This window comes from Rhopalosiphum maidis, chromosome 1 (assembly GCF_003676215.2).
Source record: "Rhopalosiphum maidis isolate BTI-1 chromosome 1, ASM367621v3, whole genome shotgun sequence".
Lineage (NCBI taxonomy): Eukaryota > Metazoa > Arthropoda > Insecta > Hemiptera > Aphididae > Rhopalosiphum > Rhopalosiphum maidis.
Window position 1 is genome coordinate 33,140,286 of NC_040877.1, and position 12,315 is coordinate 33,152,600.

At 30.0% G+C, this 12,315-nt stretch overlaps 2 protein-coding genes across 4 annotated transcripts in view; one reads left to right on the top strand and one right to left on the bottom strand.

The window, feature by feature from the left end:
- LOC113550018 (probable Ras GTPase-activating protein) overlaps positions 1-12,315 on the top strand; it is a 130,857-nt gene that overhangs the window by 30,830 nt on the left and 87,712 nt on the right. The gene's annotated exons all lie outside the window — the stretch shown is intronic.
- On the bottom strand, positions 6,104-11,212 carry LOC113550021. Its single transcript, XM_026951606.1, has 3 exons — positions 11,140-11,212; positions 7,542-7,789; positions 6,104-6,261 (listed from the first exon to the last, which is right to left on the bottom strand). Exons 1-3 carry the CDS (start codon positions 11,210-11,212, stop codon positions 6,178-6,180), a joined length of 405 nt encoding a protein of 134 aa, XP_026807407.1. The 3' UTR covers positions 6,104-6,177.

Below are 12,315 nucleotides of genomic sequence, written 5' to 3' on the forward strand. Positions count from 1 at the left end.
AAAATAATATATTATTATATTATTCAATAAGCTATTTTTTTCAATATAGATATACGCTCTTCTAAGATGTCCCATTAGTTATTAATGTTATTACTTACTTATTTCAGTTTCTAAGATGCCTACAAGTGGATTATAGTAGGACAAAAGTTGAATTCGAAAGTTTTCAAAACTGTTTCGAATTATTTAATATACTAACTATACTCATATAAAAATAATATATTTTTCAATTTATAAAATATGTCTCAGTAAAATACGTTTCGTGAATTTACTCATCTCAAATTCTCAGACTATCGTAAAAAAACATAGATACCCACTAATGAGAAATTGATGATGAGGATGCAACATAATTTAAACGAGGAATTTCATTATTATTATTTATAGTGGAAAAGACCTCCAGAATATATATATCGTGTTCTTCGACGGTGTAATTCACATACTTCTCGGCACTGCCGTTTACTACACTACTATTATAATGTTATACAATGTTACAAGTTTACAACGTCGTTATATTTACGCTGCACTGTAGTGAATAGTGTTATGATTTTTGTACACACGTGTCAGAACGTATTATACGATATATGAATATAATATAAAGCATTAATACTACGGTTTCACGTTTTAGATTATTTTTCTGGTTTCAATGAGAAATTGTATGGAATGTTTCTTTAATATCGTGGTTCTCTGAGATCAGGTGGAATTATCCAAGTTTAATTAATAATTTTATTTACCATGCAGCATACCGTCATTCAGAATTTCCTTGGCTATTGCTATGGTATTACATATCCAATATCCATGTATTAGTAACTATAGTTACTATACCGACCGCATATACGATTGTAGAATAAATCAACATCGTATACTCTTGTAAATATTTTTATTAAATTGTAGATATAATCTATTTTGTTTATAAAAAAAGAGATGTGTAATATATAGGTGTGTAGCTCAAAGTTTTTGGTAGATTTTTTTATAGTTTTAACCTACATGATATTTTCAAAAATGTACTTCAAGCTTTTAAAAGTATACACAATTTTGAAAATTCTTATCTATAAAGCTAAGCAACTTTTGGTGTATTTATTTAATAACATTTAATTTAATTGCGTTGTTACTTTTATCTTGACCGTATATTAAAAATATATTGTTTAAATAGTAAAATTATTTAAATGTTTGAAACCGTGCACTGATAATTTACGAAATCTGTTGTACAACTCGTGTAATCGTGGATGTATTCATAAGTATGAGGGGAGGGGATAAACAAACCCCTTCTCTGATTTTTTTAGCATTCCTACATATCCAACATCCAAAAAGTAAGAATATAATATTTTTTTTTGCCATAAAACATTTTCGTATAATCTTTATCCCCTTTCTTACTCATGTACTTATAAAAACCATGCTTGATACGTGGCTTGCATATATAATTTATTTGTGTACTCGTACATGCAGGATGATCCTCTTAACATTGAAAACTTATTATTACGGTCAATTTTCATTAAAAATTGTTTTCACGTTTGTAAAACTTAGGACTATTATTCATTTTTGATTAAAAATGAATTACTCACACGCGATATTAATTTTGTCAATTTTTTTAGAGACAACCAATACTTTTTATGAAAATATTATCATATAAATAAAAATATTTAACTTACAGTTTTTGTTTTTATAACGTATTTTTATTGTTTATAAGAGATGTAAAATAGAAATCACTCTAAACGTTAAATAGGTTATCTACTTGTAAATAAAGAATTTAAATGATTCAGCTTCAATTGATACATATTTTTTTTTTGTATCAACATTGTCATAAAAGTATTTATAAAATAATATTATTGTAATTATTTTAAGTATAAAAATTCAACATTTTGTATAATAAGAATTATATTAGAAAAGATAATGTTATAAAAGTACTTTTAACTATGTGAAATCCCTTTTCTTTTAATTGATTGAGTTATTGATGAGTTTTTACTGTTAAAAGAATCGCTCTGTATATTATGTACATTGTGTGTGTGTGTATCATACGAATTCTGAGCGCAAGTATCTATATTTTATATACAGCTATTGTGTTACGCGCCCGACCGAATGACGCGACACATTCCGCCGCCGTGTTCTTGCCACAGCGATCGCGGTTACGACGATATAGTAGACGATAACGACTGGCGTGCCCAACTACAACTGTTAGGACTTAGGCAGTTAGGTACTTATAATTGCAGAATACGTTATTTTATACCTAGACCGGGCTATACGTTTTATAGAAATCGTCGAAAGTCGTCGCACCACTTTAGCCGACCGTATTTTGTTAATATTCAATGCGTGTGTGTATTCCGACCGAAGCGTGTCATTCAAAGAGCAATAGGTAATGTTTTTATTGTATAAGTTGAAGATAAAATAATTCCGGGTGGAACTACGACGTGAGCCACTTTATATAATTATAAAATACATTTGTTAATTCGTTTATTGTTTATGAACATTTTTATTCAAAAATATTAATTCTAATTATTAATATACCTTATTTTAAACTGTTTGGAATATTAAAGATGTCATCTGGCTTTTGTTCATAGATTTAAGGGAAGACCTTACCTCATATTAACTCACAGAAATGTCTATAGTTCCATCTATATGAATATAATATGTATTGTAATATACACGCGAGGTTTCACAGAACAAAATTGAAAATATAGGTATCAAAATAATTATGACAAATAAACGTCAACTTCACTTTTATATTATGTGTACGTAAATACGTTTATTAGTTTATTGACAATTTAATAACATTAAAATTATGTGTTATTATATCATAAACGGGTGTTATACGGTGTAGTTACAAAGTGCATATATACGGTATACGCACACATAATAGTTTATATGGCGTAAAAAAGGAAAAAAAAATAACGCTATCGTTCCGACGAGTTCGTTGATCTGCCAGTGAACAAGAAGAAGAAGTCGGAAAAAAGTCACCACCGTTATTATTATTGTCAATATAGAATATACTGCACACACAAGTGACTATTGTCGTCGTTTTCTCGCGCGCAAAGTATACCTATGTTTATATATAATATCGAATATTCGAATACATATATAAATGTAGGTACTCCGTGTCGGCAAGTGGTAACGGGGGGTTATGTACAAGTACGATCACCGTCTCGATTATCCGCCGCCCGTACGTCCATTTCTATCGCGTATATTATATATATTTATTATAAACAATGAATGTGTGTTAGTACGTTCTGGGCCAACGGAACTGCAACAGTATCAGGATGAATCCGATGCTCCAGGAAAATACCTGCGAAACGATATAAAATACGATGTATACTATAATAATTACTTAGTGACAATTATTATTATTTTATAATATATTATTTAATATTTATACATGGTGTCGACAGTTTGACCGAGTTATTATATTATAATAATATTACGACTATATATACGTGAATGGTTTATGGAGGTATATAACTTGCAATGTATGTGTCGTTCAGAAAGTAAGGTTACATCATTTACAGAGATTATACTATAAGATACAAGTACCTGTGATATATTTATTTTTCTGCATGACCCAGTGGTTGTGTTTTGACGTCGTAGTTGGGTAGTTCCTAACATATGTATTTTTGTAGGCGTAGCACCAGCTTTTATTACCAGTGATCGAAGAACTTACTCTGCACTTCTTATTTTTGGCACTTTTCAATAACTATTATAATTGTCTGACATTTTTATTTTTTATGCCACAATTTCGAAAATCTAGTTTAATGACTGAATACTAATTGTTATACGACTATAATTTCTACTTTAAAAGCATTTAGATTAATTTTTTTACAAAAATATCATAAGAAATTGAATTAATCGGTTTTAACAAAATAAGCTGTTAACATTGTAGTCATACTAGCTTACGTATACGATACTATTTGTATATTACACACTGTAACGGTATATTATATAACATAACCCTAAATCTATCGTGTATCTTCTACCAGCGATATAATATACTTACGGATACGAATAACCTTGGGCCCAGCACCAATGTACCGAACGCTAAGCGTACTTCTGCAGGAGGATTCTCAATTTCCCACAGGAAGAACGAGATCTGACAAATAATATACACATATATTTCATTATTGCATAAAAGTTAAAAACTATAATTAATAATATGTCAATGTCCGGGAAAAATATTACGGATTTCATTAAATTTTGGATTTTTAATAACTCTTTTGAACCATTTAGGTAATTAAATAAAATTACTGCTAAGTAGTAACCTAATCTGATTAAATTCACTTTTTTGATTTACTCATACGATTAGTTAGAATATCAATTGATTTAGGTATATTATATATTTATATATATTATGTATATAAATACTGAGTAGTAAATACAATAATTCGATTAATTAAGAGTGTATAGAAAAATATCCTGCGGCAGTTATGATTGATTAATTCCCAAAATTGCTTGTTATCAAATCATACTTAATTGACATATGCAGATATAAATAATTACACACCTAACATCATGATTAGAACTAGGAAAATTCCTTGAGCAATGCATAGGTACTATGGAATATAGATTATTGCTTATGGACGCAATTTATTGATGGTTTATTTTTAGGTATACGTTTTTTCTCATAAAAGTCTTATATGTTTGAGTATAATGTTAAAATTTTTTTTTTCAATTTTCCCATTGTTTTCATTTTTTATTGATTCAATTGCTCTAATTGGTAAATTCGATGTCTGTTAATAAAAAAAATTTAAATAAAAAATATCATTATAGGTTACACAAATTATTTCTTTATTGTTTCAATTATTTAGATAGGTACCTATAAGGAATACTGTCGTACTAAATACATTATCGATTATCATTGAATGAAGCGTATTGAACCTACTTACCTGATTATTCTTACCCTAACTCAATTATTGTATCAAAAAAGAAAATAATATTATAATAAATACGATCAAAACTGTCTATACTATCGAAACTAATGACTATAATACACTATTCTATAATTCAATAATTGTATAATAACGTGAAAAGTAAAAAATGTATTGTTTAATGACAACTTGATACGAGAGCTAAATAACAGGTTCAAATTTTTACCAGAGTCGTTATCTTTTCTGACTGAATGAAAAATATTGCAAACATATATGATTATAGTCACATATTATATATAATAGACCTCTGGTTATTACGTATTAGCAAATGCTGTAGTATGTAATCTGCAATTATATTATTTAGATATGCTAGACGTTTAGGTTGGGTTAGATAAAAATTTCCTGATTCTTATCACTTCCATAAAATATCCTTCTTTATATTAAACGTCAACAAAATAAAATATGATTTTATGAGTATTCGTATTATACGAGTATAATAATATTATGTTTCAACGGTTTTTTAAAACATAATTGTTCAAAAGTGCAAAACACCACTCAGCAACCCACATTGCCGTCTATATTTTTACAGTAATAACAGATATATTATACATAGGTATTTGGTACATTAGTATAGTGTTCGAGTTTTTGCAAGATGAATGATTTGAGATCTCAGTTCTGAGAACGAAATGTATAACCTACAATACGATAATAATGAATAATGAATATTGATGAAAGTGGCAAGTAATTGTTATTTTGCATGCTTCTCATTGCTGCCAGGTTAAAAAAAATACATTCCGCTGATTCAAGTAGGTACTATTAAAATGGGTGCTTAGATTTATTTTATATAATAACCATTAAATATTTTTTCCTCGTAAAATTTACTTACGGCCGAAACGGTATTTATAGCGTTATAATCTATAAGTTGTAAATAATATTTTTTACTATAAAATATATATTATTATGTTGAAAACATCGAGTTTAAGTTTTTGATTTCTGGTAAGATTTTGAATTGATTATTATTGTATTTTTTCAAGGAGGACAATTATTATTATTTACAAAACAGCAAATTATTAGTGCCATGACAAAAACGTTTCATTTTAACTGAATCCAATTAAATTGTGGTTTAATATATATAGTTATGCAGTACAAAAATGGTAGTTAAAGGTTGTAGTAAGACCACAACATTTGTCACTCTTGTTCGGTCACGACATATTGGTAACTATATAGATCACACTCAAGGATTAGTCCACTTGATAACTATCCCGATTGCCTTACTCATTATTACACGCGTTATGACACGAACGAGCTAGCAAAGCAGTCCAGATGAAACGTGCTAAAAATAGATAATTACTTCGTCTTCTAGATGTGTGTCTGTGGTTGGGTTTATGTCCAGCAAGATCGTCACGATTTCGTTTGCCTGAAAAATAAAAAAAAAAATTATACCCAGTAACGTATTATTTTAATATGATATAAACTTGAAAAATAAATTTTCATTTCACTACCCCGTGAAATCTAAAAATATGTATGATATAATGCCTTTTGGTTGAACATTCGCCGCGATACACAATAATATAGGAAATGGTTAAACGCGATTACGAGTGGCTATTGTATTTTCCACTAACTGTGCCACGGTTATCCGTATAATGCGTGCACGCGAGGTGACAACGGTACACTGCGAAAGAAAGGCGAAACCGCTTTTGCGATCGTGCGCGATAAGCAATAATTACCGATTAAAAAAAGAGAGTGTAATGATATTTTACGTGTATTGTAAAAATAATAATAATAATGATTTTCATTAAACTCGCTTATAAGTTATAACATTGACGTTTGCCCGTATAAGAATAAGGTGGCATACACCATGCCTGCACACGAGGTTGCAGAGAAGAAAAAAGACGCTATAGCGTCCTATAGCGTATTCTATACACGGTATAATAACAATAATAAATTTTACACCTACGCGAATAAATGGCGTGCTAAGTGGTGCAAGTTGTATATATTATAATAAATAATCTGTACGACCTGTGTACCTACTAAACTCAATGCGGTTACTTCAAGTAATGTTATACCTACTATATACAATATATTATAATATAATAAAAAAATAATAATATCCATATATCATATAGGTAGTAATTATATGTAAATAATGGATTCAGAATTTTATAATTCGAAAAAATTGACGGCAATCGGAAACCCAAGCCGGGTTTACATCAACCCGACCAAACAGCAACTTTTTATTTTCCACTAAACCGGAAACAAAGTGGATTAAATTCCGTGATATATCCATTCTGGTGACACAATGTTTGTGTTTCTGAAGACATTCTCGTATCTGCTCAAAAAGTTTCTGTTTTGTTTTCATTTACGTCAAAATTTGTCTATTTTTTTTTGCAAACAAGTGTTGGCGTGTAACAATCAACAAAATGTATTAAAATCACAATTTTTGTTTCAGTTTTGTCTTTGTAGTGTGAATAGAAAAATAAACAAACGTTTTATCTCGTAAATGTTTCATTTTTCTTCTTTGGTATAAACGAAAAGTTGATGTTTTCAGTTTGGTCATTGTTTCATATTCGTTACATAATTTACAAATGTTTATTGTTTTGTCGGTTTGGTGTAAATTCGCCATTATGATTTCATGTGTATTTACTATTTAACGTTACCATAATATTATTATTATTGTTTGGTCCTGATTTTACTCACCGCCTTTGTAACGTCACCGGAAACCTTGCACAAGGCAAACAGCCTGAGAAATCGTTGTAATACATCCAATAGATCAGCCACTGGTTCGAAACGTTCCGTTGACAGGAGCGCTCGGTGAACTTCAAACACCGCAGCCGCAGCCGTTGTCCCAATTTCCATTAGTATTTGCGCGCCATACACTCCGACACTGGTCATTTTTCCCACGCGGTCAACCAATACTTTTCTCTGTACCCTGACCGCTGAAAGGTCTTAGCGACGACGATGGTTGAAACAGATATAAATACATCGATTAGTTGGCTCAATTGCAATGATGGTTTGCACAATTTTTAACATCATATTTCATATTTTTCGCGCATTTACAGATCACTCTTCGTTGTTAAAATTATATTGTATACTTGTGTAGGATAGGGAATTATTATTTTTGGAAATTTTAACGGATTTTTAAACATGGTACTATTATATATGTATACATATAAATAAAATATTTATATTTATATATCGATATATCTACTAAAATACGTTTAAATGTTTACAAATCCTCCGTATCGGCGCTATTATACCTATTTACCTATTCTCATAACTCGATGAATGTTAATTAATTCTAATTAATCATTAGAAACTAATGAAAGTATGTATACATAAACATTTTATGATCAAGTAAATTTCGCACAGACGAGACGTGTGTATACAAAAATATAGGTATTACGTGTACAAAATAATAATTGCAATAATATGGCAAAAATATAATGCAATCAATTAGGAAATATAACTATGCGTAGGTGAACAAAATATTGCTAATATTTCACTTTGTTATGTTATTTATATAAGCTCTCTCAAAATTCACTTTCGCTGATGAGAATTATTTTATATTTAAATAAAAAAAATAATAAATGAGTGGAATGTATAATGATCATTGAGTAATACAATGTGATTTAGTCACATAAAACTTACAATAGTAAACAATACTATCGGTAATTGTATCGAATTATATTTGTATATACTTATATACATTTAATAATGGAATACAATAAACCACAAACTTTCTTGTATCATACTAAGCTGAGTTAATGTGACAAAGTAAGTTCCAAAGACACGATCCATTTTATTGTATACCTAATAATTTAGCAAGCTTTCTACATGCTTTCTACATAGTTATATTTTTTATTACTACTTGTCTATTATTATTATTATTATTTACGTGTGATAAATGATAATATTATGTACACAAATATATGCATCTCTACATCTATGAAATTTAAACAATTCAGTTACATTTTAAATATGTTATCCGGGTATTGCAAGGTTAACATGTTTCTTCAAAATTGATTCCATCTGGTTGGTAAACTTTCATGGAAAGGAATTCAAGTTAATCGGGTTCACAACTGCGTTGTTTTTTGTGTTGTGTCAAAAGTTGAGCTCAGCCAACTCTGTAAATTGTCCGAAAGATTGTGATTATTGAATGATACCATGATTACAACGATCAATTAGAATACGATAAATAGCACACGATTCGATGGACAACGAAGCTGTAGTAAACCCTTTACGAATGGTAGTTACAATAGAATGGTTTTCATACCATGGTATCAATTTTAAAGACACATTTTTTACACGAAGGTACCTCAGTATTGCATTATTTTATTTTTAAAATATTATACCTTTTATATTTATACAAATCTTCGTCGTAGAAAATACTTCTATATTACTAAACCAGCATCAAGAAATAAATTACCTAATCAAATAGTGAACGTTTTCAGATGTCGTCGATTGACGATTGGCGATAAATTATAATAATATTAAACTGTAACCATTTTTTAAATTTAAATTTATAAGGTCTATTCACGTCAACAAATAATAAAAAGGCTATATGGAATAGCGAAGGTAACCGGTAAGGACTAAGGTTATCTTCTGTGTATGTTACAATTTTTAATATTTTTATGGATTTTATGTATTCAATTTTAGAAAAATCTCTCGTGTCGACTGCCACGTCGTACCCATATTCTGTGTTCACGTATATATTAAGCACACCGAGTAGTTGGAATCGCTCGTATGCACATTGCACATTATATATAATTATATAGAAGATTCGCGTAATTTATATTATAATAATGTAATACGCGTGTATAGGTACTTAGGTATACGCCACGGATAAATAATTACGCATTAATATTCCGTGGGTATGTTTTGGTACATAAAACTTAATGTATATATATCTACTATGAATTATAGTATTACTATTTTTATTATATTTATTTTGAATATTAATCGATCGTACGTGGATATGTGCGACGAAGTCTTTCCCCCACGCTCCGGGGCGTTTGTAAAATATTACATACCGCAACCGATTAAAAAAATTTCTCATAAGAATACGCGATCGAATGTATGTGTATATAATATACATAATATGTATGCATGTACGAAGATTCGTAGCTAATGGCATCTCCGTCATTATATTATTATTATAGTTTTCGTCATCGTACTACATATATAATACGAGTTTATTATATATACATTTTTATATATTTTTATTATAGTTTATTAATTATTACTGCTGCTGCCGCAGCAGTATGTCCTAATTCTTCAAACAAGTAAGCACACGCGTAGGCAGCTATGGATTAATCACGATTTGTGGTCCAACAAAACTGTATATACATAGGTACGGTGTATAATGTAGATATATGGCGCTGCATATAATGCATAGGTTATATATACATCGATATTACTCAATATATCTATAATAATAAATAACACGGCTATATGTATTATGTAGAGTATGGATACTCCACGTCTCCAACACTCCACCCCGTGCTAATTAATTTCCTAAAGTAGACGAGTCACGCGTGCAAGTGCTAACTATATATGTATAACAATACGAGTTGGTGATATTATTGTGTGAACATAAGGCGTATAAACATACTATATACGGGACGGCTAACGGTGAACGATTCCGGTTTCAAAAAAAGAAGGGTTGTAATAGTATCATACAAAAATCGCATTTATAAGAAAAGAGCCAATTACTTTTTGTTCTCTATCGTCCATAGGTTATTACAAACCACATCTACATAGGTATATTTAATCTCATCGTCAACTTGTTGGACGTATAAATGTCAGTAACATAAGAAAAAATCGATTTTAACTAAAAAGAACAAACCGTTTGTCCCTTTGTATACCCATCCTATTGTCCCTATTATTTAAAAATAATGTATATTTAACCTTGGCTAAGATAGATACTTAATTTATTTTATGCCATATTGTCTGCAATGATTTTCATGAAATAAAATATTGTATTCAGACTTTTCATCCGGGATACACTCCGACCATTGTACCTATACAGAAACGTCCTTCGTTTAAATATTGGTTGGTGTCCACTAAGGTCGATATGAGAATATTTATATAGTGGCTACCGATGAAAATATCATGTCGTTTTATTAACGTCAATTTTATCTACGTACCTATGCGTAATAATATTGATAAAACTGTTTCATTTTGGATTCGAAAATACGTTGGTACCGACATAAAATTAAATCACACCCAAGTCCTACAGTATTATTTGTTGTTATTTATACATTGTTTATGTAGTATAAATACATATAATACGTACTCGTTGTAGAGCTGCATCCATCTGCCACCAATTTATTTAGGTTGTGATGGCATTTTTTGAATCCGGCACACATCCGGCAAAAATCAATTTCCGAAAGTAATGGAATGAAACACAAGAAAATCTGTTCAAACATATATACATACAGCGTGATTGTTTTATGCACTAAGTACACCTGATAGTAACTGATACAAAATATAAGTAGTAAGTAGGTACTTGACGGTAGTTGGTACACATAGCCTTTAATACGTACTTCATGTTATATAAATACAAAATTGATCTGGAATGAGCAACGGTATAAAATATATTGTAGGTATATGCAAAATTTAAATGCTATATCAGCTTAATGTTTTTAAATTAATTCAAATATTTTAAATGAAAACCGAGGGTATTTCGAATGCGTCGATAAAATCAAACTCACTTGTATACACATTCAAAGAAATTACGTTTACCTATGTGTATTATATACAATTTTTCTAGACAACTATTCATTTATGCACTAATACCTCCGCAAATTAAATATTTTTTTTGTGGTTCTCAAGGAAATGTTTGGTTAAGGTGTATTTTTTTTATATTACAATGCGCTATTAAAATTTAATTTGAATAACTTTGCATCGAAGTGCGCGCGTGAGGATAGTTTTACAATTTATTCACTGGTTTGTTTTAATAAAATTATACTTATTTGACGATACAGCGTAATAACTAATAGAATTATCAAAAAACGCCTTCCCCGGCCAACACTTGTTATATTATTTTTATGATCATACCTGGAATATATCTTCCGGGTTTACTGCACCATGATCGCGATGCGACAGACGTAACCAGTTGCTACTGAACAAACACATAGATGTCACCGCCCAATAAGACCAACCGGACAACGTTCGGCCTGTAACGTCGTTTAGTAGAGAGTATAAATAGATTGTTTGATGACGACCGGAAGAAGTACTTTAATGGGTCTTACAGTCACCGGAAATATGGCACTGAATTACAATTTTTCGTGTCGTACCGACCAACAAAGTTATCAATATCTGCACGTATTGCGGTATAATTCGGAACGCAATTTCCGTAGTCGACGATTCGGAAGTGGCCCAGTCTCTGTACATAAACACGCACGACACTAATGCTAACAATCCGTTTACCGTGTAGCGTTTAAACTGAAAACAAAAAACTAGTAATACA